The sequence below is a fragment of the Arvicola amphibius genome, chromosome 6 (assembly GCF_903992535.2).
Source record: "Arvicola amphibius chromosome 6, mArvAmp1.2, whole genome shotgun sequence".
Classification (NCBI taxonomy): domain Eukaryota; kingdom Metazoa; phylum Chordata; class Mammalia; order Rodentia; family Cricetidae; genus Arvicola; species Arvicola amphibius.
The window spans coordinates 96,935,660-96,953,219 of record NC_052052.2 but is presented as its reverse complement, the minus strand read 5'-3'; the positions used below and the strand labels follow the sequence as shown (position 1 = coordinate 96,953,219).

General features: G+C 41.1%; 1 protein-coding gene across 2 annotated transcripts in view; it reads right to left on the bottom strand.

Moving 5' to 3' along the window:
• The window catches only part of Nsun6 (NOP2/Sun RNA methyltransferase 6), a 48,788-nt gene extending 37,479 nt beyond the window's left edge, over positions 1–11,309 (bottom strand). For both annotated transcript variants that reach the window (XM_038332738.2, XM_038332740.2), the window contains exons 1-3: positions 10,917–11,309; positions 9,465–9,620; positions 6,414–6,493 (exon numbers count right to left, since the gene is read on the bottom strand). In XM_038332738.2, coding sequence (XP_038188666.1) covers positions 6,414–6,493; positions 9,465–9,620; positions 10,917–10,991 — 311 coding nt within the window. In that variant the 5' untranslated portion in view covers positions 10,992–11,309. The remainder of the gene's footprint in view (positions 1–6,413; positions 6,494–9,464; positions 9,621–10,916) is intronic.
• Positions 11,310–17,560: the final 6,251 nt, after the last annotated feature.

Below are 17,560 nucleotides of genomic sequence, written 5' to 3'. Positions count from 1 at the left end.
AGACACGATCGCCAGGCAAAAGTTGGGAACTTGAGGGTTGGGCGAGACGCGGCCAAGGGAAGATGGGGAGAGAAAAGCATGAAGGGGAGAATTGGGGGAGCTCGGAGGAATGGGATGCTTGGGATACAGGAAGGGTGGATATGGGAGCAGGGAAGCATATATCTTAATTTAGGGAGCCACCTGAGGGTTGTCAAGAGACTTGACCCTAGAGGGGTTCCCAGGTTTCCAGGGAGACGCCCCCAGTTAGTTCCTTGGGCAGCTGAGGAGAGGGAGCCTGAAAAGGCCAGTTCCTATAGCCATACTGATGAATTTCTTGCATATCACCATAAAACCTCCACCTGGCGATAGATGAAGAAAATGACAGAGCCCCACATTGGAGCACCGGACTGAGCTCCCAAGGTCCTGATGAGGAGCAGAAGGAGAGAGAACATGAGAAAGAAAGTCAGGACCGTGAGGGAACCTCCACCTGGCAATAGATGAAGAGGATGGCTGAGCCCCACATTGGAGCACTGGACGGGGCTCCCAGGGTCCTGATGAGGAGCAGAGGGAGGGAGAGCATGAGAAAGAAAGTCAGGAACGTGAGGGGAGCGTTCACTCATGGAGACGGTGGGATAGAACTAATGGGAGATCACCAACTCCAGTTGGAATGGGACTGATGGATCATGCGACCAAACCCGTCTCTCTGAATGTGGCCAACAGTGGGGGCTGACTGAGAAGCAAAGGACAATGGCGCTGGGCTCTGATTCTTCTGCATGGACGGGCTCTGTGGGAGCCTTCTCAGCTTGGTCGATCACCTTCCTGGACCTGGGGGGAGTTGGGAGGACCTTGGTCTTAGCATAGAGTAGGGAACCCTGATGGCTCCTTGGCCTTGAGAGGGAGGGAGGGGAGGTATGGTGGAGGGGAGGGGAGGGAAGGGGGAGAAGGACGGGAGGGAAGAGGGAGGAGGAGGGGAGGGAAGGGGGAGGAGGAGAGGAGTTGATGGAAAATTTTTAAATATAAAAAAATAAACCATGAAAAAAAAAAAAGAGTGCCCCTCCCTATGAGCCTATGGAGGCCACTACATTCAAAATTCCACAGTTTCATTTTGAAATGTTGAGACACAGATTTTGGGGAGGTTTTCAGTTTTCTGGATTTCGGTTATTTTGTTTTGCCTTTTTTTTTTCATTTGGGGCTTCAGGGTTGTAGTTCCTAAAGCTGATTTTTTACAATTGCAGAGAGTTCCTAGTCCTCACATTTTCTTACTACGGTCTTTCACCAATTATTTCTGTTCTTTGCATCTGGAAGTCAGGCTGCCTATTCTTTCTGTTCTCAATTTGCTTCCATATTTTTCAGTTCTTTGTCTCTGCTGACTGTAGTTAATTTCCTCAGAGTCATCACCTATTTCAGTATTTTTTTTCTCTTGGTTTCTCAAGACAGATAAATTTGAAGGCAGGGTCTATATTTAACTTATGAAACAAGTGCTTTATTTCAATGAAACTTGATTTCTATATCAACTTGTTTTTCTTCTTAGGTCTTTTATGTTTGGATATCTTAAGAAAGCCATTATGTGTCTACCAGATAGCTCTAATTTGTTGAGGGGGAATTCCCCTGCCATTTACTGCACCCACTGTTTTCTCAGGGTAGGTTGATTCCTAATACAGTGTGAAGTGGAAAGTATGTGACATGCATTCAAAACATGCAAAGACAGAGCAGTTGGGTTGATTTCGACCATACCTCTCAAGAATTGACTTAAAATCGAATGTCTGTTGCAATTTCCCAGACTGGAGGTTCCAAGTAGTAAGTTATCTGCAGTAGTAAGAATGCAAACTCGAAGACTCCAGAAGACATGCAACCATCTGCATTCTCGGAAGGGTTTTTCCTCAAATCTGGATCTTACAATGAAGACTCTCTTCCTAATAACTACCTTAGACTGACTGCTAAACAGTCTTTATTGCCAGCATTAACCCATCGCTAAAACCAAAGACCACACATTTGGAAAACCAGCCATCAGACTCCTTTCCCGGAGCCCAGACCCTAACATTAGGTCCCACTCTTAGAGCTCTTCCTGTTTATTCTTATTGACTCCTCCCTCTCACTCGTGTTCTTCACGGGCTTTGCATTTTAGGAAGCACTTTGCTTGTACTCGTGTAACCCCGCCGGCAGGGTCAGCTATTCAGGGTACTCTGAAGGGGCGCTAACCTGCAAGACATGGGCTGAAGAAGAGGAATGGAGACCAAGCAAGATTCTATTGTCAAGGTCTCCGTTTATTGGGGTGAAAGTTACAGCTCATATACCCTTGAATGGGGTGGAGGTAGGGGTAGGCAGGAACTCTGCCGGGGTAACTGAAGGTCATCAGCCAGCACCTGGTGTAAGCCGAAGCATGTGATCCCTTAGCATTGGAGTAAGGGGTGGGTTCGGTTAACAGATAGCTCTCAAGATAGTTTGGGATGAGGGGTGGGATCTCCATAAACATCCTTAGGGCAATGACCTCTGCTATCCCTGTAAGGACGATGGTCCCTGACAAATCTATCCTTTAGGAAAATGGTCCCTGACACTCGTGCATCAAGCTTGTGTTCTCTCTCTCTCTCTCTCTCTCTCTCTCTCTCTCTCTCTCTCTCTCTCTCCCTCTCCCTCTCCCTCTCCCTCTCCCTCTCCCTCTCCCCCTCCCTCTCTCTCTGCATTGCCAACAGTGTACAGCAGAACTGTTTCCAAATTATCAAGTTTACTATATCACTGGCACTAAAAGACTTTAATAACATCGTAGATGGTCTACAACTTTATAGTTCGTCTTCTTTTGAAAAGAATTTCTTGCGATTTTAGTTGTACCCTGACCTAAAAAATGCAGTGAATGCTAAATATATGGACACACATTCATATTTATAATAAGCTTCATTAACTCCTTTACTATGAGAAAAACAGTGTGATTAAACTTCCCATTTATTTTTTAACAATTTTTTAAATTGCATTGATATTTCGCCATTGATGTTCAGTCCCCTGGAACAGGAGTTACAGACCGTTGTGAGCTGCCACGTAGGTGCTGGGAATTGAACCCAGAACTTCTAGAAGAACAGCCAGTGCTCTTAACCCCTGAGCCATCTCTCCAACCCACCCATTTAATATTTGCTTATAATACAAACACCGAACTTATTTCATGATGAGCTATTTCACGAGTAACTTCTGCTAATCCCTACCCTCATTCCGTCTTGGGCTGCTGTTCTCTCAGTAAAAACAAAACAATACTCTGCAGTTCACAGCCTGCCTCTCTCAACTTCTTTGATTTCACTTGCCCTTTGGAAAATCAATTTAGTAGTCAAATGCGGTCACTTTCGTTAAGGCTCACCACATATTTTCATGCCTTTGCACCCCTGCTTTTATTCTCTCCTTGTCGAGCAAAGCCTTGCCCTCCCTATCTCTGCCATTACTAATTACTAATCATCTTTAAGTAGCTGAAATAGAGCAATTGCCAGTCCCTATGATCTCAGACCTCCCTACGCTATCTTCCCCTCTACTTCTAAGTGGAAAGCCTACAGTGACTTGCTCCAAACCCCCGACTGAAGACTCAACAGTTGATGCTCATCAGTGTAGCACCCACATGCCCTGCATACAACCCAGCCCAGAGCCTCTCGGGAAATGATTCTTCTCAAGTGTTAACGTGAAAGTTGAGGAGAACGCAGCAGGAAGGTTCCGTGGATAAAAGTACTCAATCCCCAGAAGCCACTCCTGCAAGCTCTCCTATGATTTCCACACTGGAGCCCACACACTTACACTAAAAAATTAAAAAGAAACATGCAGAAAGAACTTTACAACGTGGAACCTGTGCCTACATGGTACCTAAGGAGTAATCTTAATAGCCGAAAGGCAGATTAAAAGGGGGCAATAAGGGGAACTACTCCAAATATGTCTCTGCATCTTCAAATAGATCTTTAAAAAACTCAAAAAAGGTAGAAAATCAATACTTGGCACCAAGGACAAAGGCTGGGGTTCAGCAGTTGCACCTGCCTAACATGTGAGGCCTAGGTTTGACATTCAGAACAGGAAAAAACTCTGTGTGTGTGTGTGTGTGTGTGTGTGTGTGTGTGTGTGATTTTAGTGTAACATAAGCTTAAATCTGTATAAAGTATGAATTTTCAAGTATTCAATTAAAAAATGATTGAAGGTTAAAAAAATAAAAAACTCAAAAAAAGAAAGAAAGAACAATGAAGATACAAAATAAAAAAAATAAGTTGCTTTAGTTTAGGAAACAAATGGTAGCAAAATTTATGAAATAAAATTTAGTTAGAAGCAGGTAAAAACTGCTAACTCTTAATGAAATATATACAATACACACGCACTGTTCTATTGAAATATATACAATACGCCCGCCACAGTCCTGCAGCTAGCAAAGGCCATGTAGTTCCCGCTGGAGAAACAAGAAAAACAAAGCAGGAAGAGAGACAACTTACATAATATAAGACTGGCAACAGGCCACTTTTAAAACAGAGTTCATGCCCAAAGCAAGCAGAAGAAGAATCTGAACAGTAGTAGCAAATGAACCCTGCAGACTGCTCACACACTCAAATAGTCACTACCTCACTTTCGTCAACAACGATTCAACTGTCTTAGTATTCATACAGTAAAGCAGCCTAATTAAACTTTACTCATGAACAGACACACAGTAAAACTTAGCATAAGGAGACTGAGGCAAGAGAACTAAGAGTTGGAAGCCAGGTTGGGCTGTACAGTCTATCTACCTGCGTATCTCATACTGTACGTGAGGAGAGAAAGGAAAACAACACAGAAAATTACATTAAAGTAAGATTATTATTACACAACGAGACAGTCAAAATCTGAAGCTAATCAACTGCAACTCTGCATCCACATAGGAAATGTACAGCAAATGACCTGTGATCACCACCTACTGTAGTCACTGCTTCAGAATTAAGAAGCAGATCAACACGGGTTGTCTAGTAGAGCAGAAGAATACAAGGAAGTGCTCCAGGCTGATCAAAGTGCCGTACACTGTGGAGTGTGTTGGCTAGGCAGCTGGATATCTATAGTAACATTTAGCAAATTATACACAGACCATGCCTCTATCTTGAGTATATAAACAACACCTCTCTTCAATTGCGTAGTCTGTAAAATCAAATTTTAACTGCAAAACTGATACATACTTATAATAAAAAAGCTATAAATAAAAATCTCCTTTTCTCTGAATCTAACCTCATTAGCATAAACCACTGTTCACAGGTGGATATGGAATAGCTAGACATTTTCTATATATAAATACACAAAAATGTATAGCTTTCTGTTTAATTGCAAAATATTATAATTATTCTAAGTGTGGCAGCTAGCTTTTGGTAGTTAACAGATCATAAATATCTTATATTGCTTCATAAAACTAAATCATCTTAATGGCTGCATGATATTTCATAGACTACATCAAGCAAAGCATAATTTATAAATCATTGTTTTGTTACTATCAAACTATTTCAAAGCTTTAGCAAGATGAGCATTTTTATATTTACCATAACTCAAGTTTAACTATTTTATAGCATAATTAGGGACTTTAATGTGCTATGTGGGAAAAACATCCTCACTATAATATGCAGGCCTCTTCTTCAAATTTCAAAAATACATACTCCAAATATGTTAATGAGAACCACACCTTGTTACCAGTAAGTTGACATAATTATTAAGCATAAAATTTTACAAATCCAATTATGAAATATAATACTTATTATGTATTTATTTATTTTGTGACTCAAAACTCATTTTAATGCTGGAATCTCATAAGAAGTATAAGTAACTAAAGGGTTGTGGCACACACCTTTAATCCCAGCACTCCGGAGGCAGAGACAGGCGGCTCTCTGTGAGTTCAAGGCCAACCTGGTCTACAACCTGGGACAGCCAGGATTACACACAGAGAAACCCTGTCTCAAACCACCACCCCTCCCCACAAAAAAAAAAAAAAAAAAAAACAATAAGTAAACAGGGCTGGGAAGATGGCTCAGCAGTAAAGAGTACTTGTTGCTCTTGTAGAACACCACGTCAGTCCCAGCACCCACAGGGCAGCTTCCACCTGTCTATAGCTCCAGCTCTAGCGGATCTGACGCCCTCTTCCGGCCTTGGCGGGCACTAGGTATGTGTATGACATCATAGACACAAGACAACAAAAACTTGTACATATAAAATAAAAATAAATAAATCCTTTTTAAAAGGAAATATAAGTAAACAAATGAAACTTCTAAAAAGTTAGAATAACAGCCATCACTGCACTGAACAGACATAAGAAGCATTATTCTCAATTATTCTTGGCCCAGTCCTCATCGTCCAGCAGAGTACATGACAGAGCATGAAGCATGCAATTACAAATTGGTGACTTCCATTTCTAGGGAGTTTTTGGAATGTAGATAATACTGTCGACAAGCAAAGGGGAAAAGAAAACAGTCACAAACCTCGGTCCAGTCACAGGGATGAGTAAGATGTCTGGGAGGGCTGGATGCTGAAGAACAGGAATGCTGGATCCACTGAATTGCTGTTAAAAACAAGCACACAATGATAGAGCACCCAGATCTCACAAGCTTCCCCGTGTCACCAAGAACACAGTGACAAAAACCCCAGTGCAATTGGTAAACTGCACAAGTTTCACTGTGTCACCAAGTTCCACCACAGGAAACCTGATTTAGTCCTATTCCACCCTACTTCAAGGAGTGCTTAATTAATTCCTCTCTGATGCACTGCTATCCGGACTTCAGAGGGAAAGCGTGCTGGGGGCCAAACATGCATGCTGAACCGCTGAGATGTACCCTGAGCCTGTTTTGAATTTTTAATTTTGAGTTAGGATCTCCCTACATTGTCCACACTTGCCTCAAGCTTTCAATCCTCCTGTCTCAGATTTTGTAGGAGCTGAAGTTACAGGCACAGGCCACCACACCCAGTTCTGACTTCTTTACAGGAATCAATTTTGCTTACTGTTCAATTTTAAAAACACAAACCATGTTTAAGTGATTTACTCAAAAAACCATATATTCTATTCATAATCACATGCAGGTACCATGTTTTAAGCTATGTATAGTGGTGCACATCTGTAATTCTATCATTGGGAAGGAGGAGAAAGAAAGATCATGAATATAGGAAAATCTGAACTACCCACTAAGTTACAGGTAAGCTTGGATACATAATCAAATCCTAGCTCATATACACACAGAGAGAGTCATTCTAAAAGTTTCAGAATAGGATATTAGAGATTAGAATTACTAAATATGACATATACCATGAACATTGGAGGCCATGTCATTTTTGATATCAAAATGTACATTTTAGACGTTCAGGATTTTGAAAATCTATTATACTTAGCTGGTTAGTCTGGAAACACATTCAAAGGCTGAAGCTGTAAGTTACTAGCACAACTTACATGACTCACTGTGGGCATCTCTTTCCAATTTAATGGATACACTAGAAGTTTGAGATCAACTTTGGTGCCAGTATTTATGCCATGTAAACTTATCAAACACCATTTGTCAGGGTAGTTTTTCTCTGAAGATGTATTGGTGACTATGAGCCACTATATTGCTACTGCAGGCTGAATGAGAGAGGGCAGCCTGGAGCAGTGTGGTATAAAGAGCAGACACACAGATCAGAGAACAGGAACTACATGTCTTCTATGGGGAAAAAAAAATCACAAATATTTGATAAAAGTTTATGCACGAGGATTGGATTTACATATCTATTAACTTTCCCATACTACCTGAAAGAATAATAACATTAATTGCATCATGCTGCAGAATCTATACTATCCCCCAAAACAGCATCGCCTGACAGATGCTCCAGGGAGATGCCGAGGTTAAAAGGAAAGAAGAGGTTGGTGGATAATGCAGTTGAGAACATGTTTACCATGCAAGCATGAGGACCTCACTTTGGTCCCTAGAACCTATGCTGGAGTCGAATAAAAAGCCAAGTGTGATGGCACACATTTGTAATCCCAGCTCTGGTAAGGTGGTGAGCTCCAGGTAAGGTGGATGGCACCTGGGAAACAATGCTCAAAGGTTGACCTCTGACCTTCACAGACACACACTTGTGCACTTACGCCCCCCAAAACATGCACACATGTACACACAAGCTCACACACAAAGTAGATAACTGAATGAATGTCAGTGGCGTCTAGCGCACTAGCATCCTGATCACTGTGTCCACTTGACACTCATAACAGCCACATACACAGTTGGATCTGTAATCGTGTTTGTCTCTTGTTTTTAATTTATATGAAAATGAGATAGAACTGGATCTGCTTACACCCATCACCTATTTGTCATCAAATATTTTATAACTCAACATGCAATTCAAAAGTAAATCCCTCTACAGTCAATTTCCCCCCAACCTTGTGTTTCTTTGGAGACAAATTACAGAATACAATGTCGTAACACAAAATACAAAGCTCTTGAAAACAAAGAGGGAACAATATAAGCAATATGATCCCAATATAAGCACCATAATCAATACTTCTTTTCTGCTTAGTCATAAAATGCCACTTTACAATACTGTCTTCACTCAGAACAGGCGCAATACTGATAAAACCTATTGGTTAAAAATTTTAAAACCATAGTCTTCATATTCTCCTAATTTGGCGGTTTTATAACGAGACGCATATGTTGAATTCAATTAACTGCAATTAAAAGTACAATCCTGAGGTGATGACCTGCAAGCGTGACTGCACGATGCAGCGTCTGTGAAGTCACCACGTGGGCTGGGACTCTGCGGATGCAGTCAGCTGACAGGGTCACCCACGTTCCCACGAGGACCACTCACCCATGCTCTAAGCATATGCCCAAACACCTCATTGGTTGACCCAAAAATTATTTTAAAAACACAAATAATTCGACAATTATTTACCAGATATCCTCATGTGTCTAAACTTATCTTATAGCACAAACCCTCCTCATTATATGCTGCTCATTATGTGATTAGGTTTACAGATCAGAATGAAGCTCTTCATATATTTTAATGATAAAGCTCATAGGGCTTAGAGACTTATCCTAAGTACTAATAAACTTAGAATCAGAAGTTCGAGGCCTATTCTAACCTCACCTCTTACAACCTAAAAACAATTTATTATTCATAACTTAATTTCCTTATTTATAAAACTTGAATATCCACAAACATTTAAATATCTTTATTCAGTAGGGTTCTATTTGAGTATAAGTCTATTATGAAGTATAATCATAGCATATATTTGACATGTACCATTGAAATGCTGTAAACATATCATAGATGTCTATGATTTAACTGACACTAATGGCATGTAAGAGGTAATATTTCTATGTTGAAAATATATTCTTTATTCCATTAATTCTTCCACTATGTATGTTTGAAAATTATCAGGATAACAAACTCTAGATACTCTGAAGTTTAAAGAAACTGGAGTAGCATATTGTTCAAGGGCTGTTGATGGAGCAGACTGTGGCAGAGCACAGACGTGTAACTGCGCAACCCACCACACGTGCACAGACCTTCTGAAGCTCGTCCAGCAGCCGACCTCTGACGTACTCAACTGACGCCAAATGTGTATTCACCCTGACGGTTGTGAAGGACGGCGGGTGTGACAAGTGAATCAGAAGAGTTTCAAATTTCCGTTCTGCTTCTTGTTTGCTTGACGCAGACACAACCTGAAGTGCAAAGAAGCATGATTTCAATTTCAACTCATACCTTTTGGGCACCGACCTGCTGAAAATGATGCTAAATACCACTTCCTCTCTTAACACACACTTTATAGGGCCACTTGAGTTAAACATGAAACACTGTCTCTTTCCATATAGTCTAGCCTCTTAGCACAATCTGGAAATAAGACATAGAAATCAGTTTTAAAATCTCAGCTCCAATAACGTTCAAAAATAAAAACCATGTAAGATTTAGTCTTGCTAGAAACCAACAATTTAGAAAAAAAAAAATCAAAATTCTCCAGGGGTGGGGCAGGGTAGGGTGATCAGAACATGTAAGAACCTTTCATTAGAAGGCAATCAACACTCACTGGGAATTTCTGTGTTAAGTGCAGCCAGTAAGAATACTGTTTTGAAAACTTGTCTGCCTAATCAATATAGTTGCTTTCACTTGTTTGCCCAAAAACAACCTTTGAAAGTGCTTTGAGACCTATTTGATTTTTCACAGAATAAATTGTAAACTTTAACAGTGATAATTAATTCAAGGTAATTCATACAAAAATAATGCTTTCCAGAGAGATATGGTTGGGCATGTCAGTATTCCCAGCACTGGGGAGGCAGAGGCAGACAGATCTGTGAGTTTGCGGTCAGCATGCTATAAGATATGAGTTCCAGGACAGACAGAGCTATATGAAGAACCCTATCTCAGTAAGTAAAATAAACGAAGGAAGAAAGGAAGAAAAAAAGGAAGAAAACAAGCTTTCGAAATGTAAATCTTTTTCTTTCATCACATCTGAGCTTTAGTTGTTTGACAGTTAGGTCAGTTTGAAGGATTAACAGGATTTCTTTGACTCTGATCTCAGTTCTTAAAAATGAGACCAAATCACTCTATCAAGATTGCTTAGACTGAAATGTAAAGGTCTGTAATCAAACAACTGGCAGCAGTTAAAGAGGCACTCGTGTGTGTCTTTTCAACTGAGTACAAAAGCATGTGCTTTAAAAGAACAGGTCCATCCTCTACATTAAAACTAAGGTTTGTGGAAGGGAACTTTTCCTGTTGATTTTGCTAGCCCTTCAGTACTAAGCGTACTGGTAGGCACATAACACTTGTTTTCGTACATCTAAGTGCGAGCACATATATTCATCTTATCTTAGTAAGCACCGACGCCTACAAAAAAATGGTTTTGGAAATTCCAACAGTCTAGTGTCAAAAACCAAGGCTGTAAAGATTACCCTTTAGTCTTCCTTCTGCTTCTCTAGAAATTGCACTTGAATTGGTGCAAATGTCTATTTATTATGACCTACCTCCTTGTTAATAAAGCTCTCTCTGAGATAGTTTTCAACTTCAGGCCTCAAAGATATCTTAGGAAAAATAGGCATTTCTTTTTTCTGTTTTAAGTCATCCAAGAAAATTGTTGGGAAACTTTTTTTCTTTTCTTTTTTTTTCTTTCAGAATTACAGCGAAGTCTTGCCAGTCAGTAGCCGAGGAGAATGCCTTTAGTACGTCCACGAGTGGGCAGGGTCCAGGTCGTTCTCTGGGAGGCTGTGAGAAAGCTCCGAACGCCACTGAAACGCTTCTCCAAAATCGGCTTAGTGGCAAATAAAAGTACCTAGACGCAAATCGGAAACCGGATAGCCACAACTTGCACGCGGACACCCATTTTCCAAAACCGCGCCCCGACGCCGGTGCAGAAAGTCACTTCCTGGGTTCGTCACTTCCGGCGCCTGCAGTCCGCTTTTCTGTGCACGCCCAATCTGCAACTGCCAATCACCTCCAGTCCTGACCCCTGAGGGTGGTGCTTCTTCTTGTGTGGAACGCCCTTTGCCTGGTTCACCAAGGGCTCCTGGCCTCGGACTGGGCCTGGTTTGTGCAGAATACTTTGTTGTTCTAAGGGAGGTTTCCAGTTGTTTCCCCGGTACAAGTGGCGATGAAGACCTCAATTTATTTGGCCTTGGATTTCATGAAATTATTTCCCTCCCTCGGACACATGAAACTGATATCAGCTGTGAATCAACAAAACCCTCTCTTAAAAAAAGAAAAAAAAAGAAAGAAAAGATATATGTGTATGAATGTTTTTCCTGAATGCACGTACGTGCACCACGTGCTTGCCTATTGGATCCCCTGGAACTGAAGTTAAATGGCTGTGAGCCATCATTTGGGTGCTGACAATGGAAACAGGGTCCTCTGCAAGAACAGGTGTTCTCTGTTGTTAAGCCATCTCTCCGGCCCTAATATCCATATTTCTTTCTTTTCTGTGCTAATACGCGTGTGTACTCAGGTAAAGCTAAAAAGCTCAATAGTGTTTACAATTAGTCATAAGGCTAATAGCACACTTTAGACCCTTGATGTGACTTTGCTGAGGTGAAAAGGAATTTAAAAAGTAACCACTCACTGGCTGTTTTATACTTGAACATGACAAACAGTTCCGTCTCTGCTGCTGAGTGGAGTTTTTTGTTTTATTTTGTGCTTTTTGTTGTTTGAGGCAGTATCTCATAGATAACTGTAAAAACGGGATTTTTTCCCCTCCCTTAACTCTTATAAGTTTTCACATTGGCTTTAAAAAAATATATCTGCTCCTTACTATGGCACGTGAAAATATTGTAAAAATGGCATTCTACCACGGCTCTGCAAAAAAATGTTTATAAACAGTTTTTCAATGAGTAAATGGGCTCCAAGGGCTGAAATAACTTTCCATGATCTCATAAATAGGAAGGAAGGAAAAAAGGAGGGAAGGAAGGAAGGAAGGAAGGAAGGAAGGAAGGAAGGAAGAGACTTAGAACTAGTAAGTTGCTTTTAAAAACCAATACCCAATCATGTATCGTCAATGAATTCATGGGGTTCTTTCTTGACCAAATCATCTGTAATCAGTAAAGAAAATGTCTGAAAAACAGGTTGAAAACGTTGCATGACTTTTCTGAGAAGATATAACATCTGAAGTGGATAAGTGTTGTGTGTTCTCCCCTTGCTGTCACCAGCCATCCTGCTAGTCTCCGGAGACACTGCCCAGCCTGGGCAGGGTGGCCTGTTCTGGGCAATCTGGCAGGTAGAACAGGTCAGTGGCAGCTTACTGCAGCAATGGATGCCTTGGCTAGGATTCAGAAGACTAGCCAACCCTACGAAAAAATTTGGACTGGCAGTTTTGCCGTGACTCTGACACAAGATGCAGTAAAAATGTTTAGGAAATAAGGAAAACCTGAACTTGATTATAGACTTCGCGAGGGATAAATTTCATTTCCACATAGCGTACTCATTGTCTGATGTAAAAAGGGCACTCCCTGAATGACTAACCCAGCAGACACCTTTGTGAAGTAGAAACAGAAATTGCTGCTAAACGTATATTTGATATAAAGTAGTTCACTACTTCAGAACACTTGACTAGTAACCAGAAATTTACATTAGCCCTGACTAGGTATGGCTGTAATGGGAGTTAAGTGGATGAGTGGGTGTGCTGATGTTGTACAACTGGAACCAAGAAAACGCCATAAATGTGCAGTCAGTAGAGTGAGCCGTCTAAGCTAAGGAAGACTCCAACAGGAATACAGGCATGCAAAAGCCACTGAGGCTACACGTTCTTTATAGAGATAGTATGGCCCAAAGCAGAGACTGATGGGAGGAATAAGTCTCAGATCTAATCTCATCATTTTAAGCTTGTTCATGACACTCCAAAGTTGAACTTCACATAAAAAGTTTAATCCTTATTTAATTTTAATGAGAAGTGGGGTCACAAGGAGAAACAGGGTGGGGTGGGGATTCTAGAAAGGGCTACCGACTGGGATGATCCTTTTAAGTGGTGACAAAATGCTGATTTCAAAGTAGCTTCTTCACTCTTCATACAAAAAAGGGTAACCAATTTCTATTTAGTGTTCTTATTTTATATTTTATCATATTCACCTACATTTCTTCTACAGCAACCTGGCCTCATTTCATCTCTGAGGACGTTACTTCAAATTAATCCTGGGAACAGGATCTTAATTCTGGATTCTACGCTTCTGCAGTAAAGGGAACTTCCTCGTTTACTTTCGTTGCTTTTCTCTTGGACTTGCATAGATGAGCATGAACGTGTGTGTACAAATGTGTGTGTTCAGGTTCAAGTATACATGTGTGCATGTGCAAGGCAGAGATCAATGTAGAAATCAGAACTGCTCCCACTTTATTTTGGGGGGACAAGGTCTCACACTGAATCTGGAGATGGCTGACTTAGCTAGACCGACTGGCCAGCAGGCTCCAGGAATCTGCATGTCATGTCTCTGCATTCCCAGTGCTGGAATTACAGGTCCATACTCCTGGCCCAGTGTTGTGGGATATTTGTAAACTGTGTGAAGGTCTATTGCTGTGATTGCTGTAATAAAAAGCCAAAGTAGGAGGAAGAATCTAGGCAAGAGAGGAGGGTTGGGGGCAAGACATGGAGGAAGCCGGATGGGCAGTACATGACAGGATGTAGATTAATAGAAATGAGTTAATTTACTTTATAACAGCTAGTTACAAACAAGCCTAGGCTAAGGCCAAGCTTTCATCACTGATTAAGTCTCTGAGTCATTATTTGAGAGCAGGTGGCCCAAAGAAAAATCTGACTACAGCCTTAAAAAAACAAAAACAAAAACAAAACAAACAAAAAACCCCAGGTGCTGGCCATCTAAAGTCAGGTCTTCATGCTTCCATGGCCAGTGCTTCACTAACGGGGATTTCTCCTTAGCTCCATTTGTCTGTTTGTTTATTTGTCAGACAGACCCCTCCCCATTTAGCCCAAGGTGCTCTTGATTCATAATTCTCCTGTCTCAGCCTTGTGAAAGACAGGAATATAGGCATTTACCACAACACCCAACTCCTCCTGACAATTCTAAATGTTCTATGAAGACAACATGACATCTATACACATCCATTCAGCCACAAATCTAATTCTGTCAATATAGTATCTCAGTTTTTTAAATAAGTTGGTGTCATTTGAGAAAATACAAATTAGGACCTATAGAGTTGGAAAGCCAAAAAATGAATATAGTCTAGTTCAATATGCCGTCAAGATTAAGCACAGCAGCTTCTGGATTTGCTCATCTTACGTTCTATAAATGATAGCCTATTTCTTACCTGGACCTCCTCATTTCCCTTGCTGTGATTATGAAACATTGAGGATTAACACCACAACTCACTACAAGCCAGACATCTCTGTAGATCCAACAATCTACAAGCCTAAATTCCTGCTGTTTTGTCCTGAAAATATCTCCTTGCCACTTGAGAAAGAAACAAATAGTAAAGATTCTGAAAATAAAATCCTTTAACCTCAGAGGATGGGGTTTATCAGGTTGTTGAGTGAGTCCTATCTTAATTGTTAAGAATTTCACTACCGATCTAGACTGCTATGGTTCAGATGCAATTCTTGTAACTCTGGGCAAATTATTAAAAATTCTTACACCTTATTTTTCTGTACTATTAAATGGAGGTAGTTCATGCTATAAAGTGTTACTAGAGATTACATGTTAGATAACCCACTTCAAAGAGCGTCAGAAAAGGCCAAACTTCTCTAAGTCTTAGATGATATGATTACCCATGCAGAAGGAATGGCTGTCAGTCTCCACTCAGCAGGGAAGAACTAACGTGACCCAAATCCGGACACATCAGGAGTTAAGTAATCTGTATCAGGGAGGCATGGACGCAGATTTCAGGTTTTTCATGAGAGGTTATATAAATGTGTGTTATAGGTTCCACCCTAAGGAACTGGATTGCAACAAAGGGCAGGGTACAGTTGTTTCTAAAGAGGAGAGGACTAGAGCATGTCACAAAATCCTCCCACAAATTTTACAAACTACCTTGGCTTCTGTCGAGCCAGGGAGGAGAGTATCTTGTCCCCAAACAATAACATTGCACAAGACAACAGCTTCCAAGCATCTGTTGACAGGAACGTTTACAAAGTATGGGAAGACTGAGTGTGGAGATCCCTGCAGCACAGAGGAGAGACACCATGGCCCATTGTATAACTTATGACCACAGTCATAGACCTAATGATATTTTGGCCCAGTAAATATTCTGAAACTCAGGGTATCATGTAACCTCTCTGTGACTCTATTAAATAACACCTCATCAGAAATTTATCAATATGTTCTTTCCTATTCTCAAGAATGACAAAGTAAACAGTTTGCATCTATCAATCACGTACAAAAAGTGTCTTAATAGATATCTACTGAATGAAAGTGTATTGATTTCTCTGACCATATGGCAGAAAGGAATTTCCTGATGGGCAATCAATCCCAACCCATCTGGAAACGGACCAACTGGACTAAAATCCCAACTGACTTGAGAAAGGTTGAGTTTTTGGAGAGCGCCTTTCCTCCATAGCTGGCAGAACACACAGTTCCTGGAATGACTTTTTTCAAGCTCTGTACAAACTGATCGAACTTAACTGATTAATACGTTGAATTCAATGCCAAAGACACCAAGTTTTTCCAAGTATCATCTGGTCAGTTTATAATGGTTCCTCCTAAGGAAAAAAAAATCTACAAAATTTTGCTCTTTTAAACTCCGTGAGTTAACATTTTATTTCCTTGAAATTTCAGTTTATTTTATACTAATTTTGCACTTAGACCTTTTAAATATTTTGTTGGACAGTTTCTACTGAGATTCTGTTTTATGGAAAGATGCCATTTCCAATTGACACAGAACACAATAGCCTATGTTCCTGATATTTCCATGCAGTTATTGTCATCTCAAGAATTCAAACTATATTCGTTTTCAAATGGCACTATTCTATAGAACAATGTTACCTCGTCTATACCAAGGGCAACACTGAAATTAGTGTAAACAAAACTTTAAAGGGACATTTAAAGAAAAAGTATTTAGTTTATATGAGCTACATTTAAAAAGTATATCCCCAGAATTTTCTAGTTTCATTACATTCTTAATAAACATTTCCACTGCAATTTAATATATATATATATAGCCAATACAAGTGCACAGCACAAATTTAAGTGCCATTTTTCCTAACATCAGTACAGACATCAGCATTACATTTGTTTAACAATATTCAACTACAGTTGTCAGCATCGGTCATTTGTTTTAGTCGGAGTTAGGTTTCCTTGCCGTCCGGTTAACTTTCAAATTTCTAAATTCTCACCTGAAAGGAGCGTTAAAGACTCTAAAGTCAGCTTTGTAATAATGAAACCAGGAAACCTTTAAACTTGCTAACGCAACTACAAACTCGTTTATATGTATATTCCAACGAAATGGCCATTAAAGCCTTTTGAATGCCGAAAGATCAATACATCTTTCCCTCCGTGTGAGACTGAAGCTAGGGTTTAGTATCAAGCTGAAGACTTACACACCTAAGTCTTCACTGGTCTTTGAAGCGCAGCACTAACAGACATCTTAAGCCACACTCGTTTTATTTAGGTCATGGAATAAGTTATGGTGTCAAACCAGCCTTTAAAGTCCTTCTTCGGTCGTTATGTGGGCCCTCAAGGACTATTCCGGCCTACGAGGCTTCCCTGAGATCAAGGACCGGTTTTGGCCAAACTGGTCGCAGTGTGTGTTTGGAAACATAACCGAATCCTGGGTACAGGCATTCCAGGGCGCGCGTCCCATCAGTTCCATTAAGAATCGCACTAGAATCCCAACACGGCCAGCCCGGGAGGAACGGGGATGAAACACCATTCCTGCCCAAGCAGCTGAGTTTCTACAGGCTTTCAGCAGCGACGCCGCGGGGACGCCGGAGCTCGGGAGCCGAACCCGCGTTTCCTCCGAGGGACAGGAGAGGGAGCGCGCGCCGAGGAAATCCCCAGCTCAGCCACTCCCGTCCCCCGCTGACGCCAAGCCGCCCACCGTCCGCACGCCGGAAGTGCGCGGGGAGGACCCGCCACGTCCGAGCGGCGGGTGACGTCGTTGTGCCGACGTCACGCGCCGACCTTCCGGCGATGGGTGGTCCCGGGCTGCGGTGGGGAGGCGGGGCGGGGGCGGGGCTGGC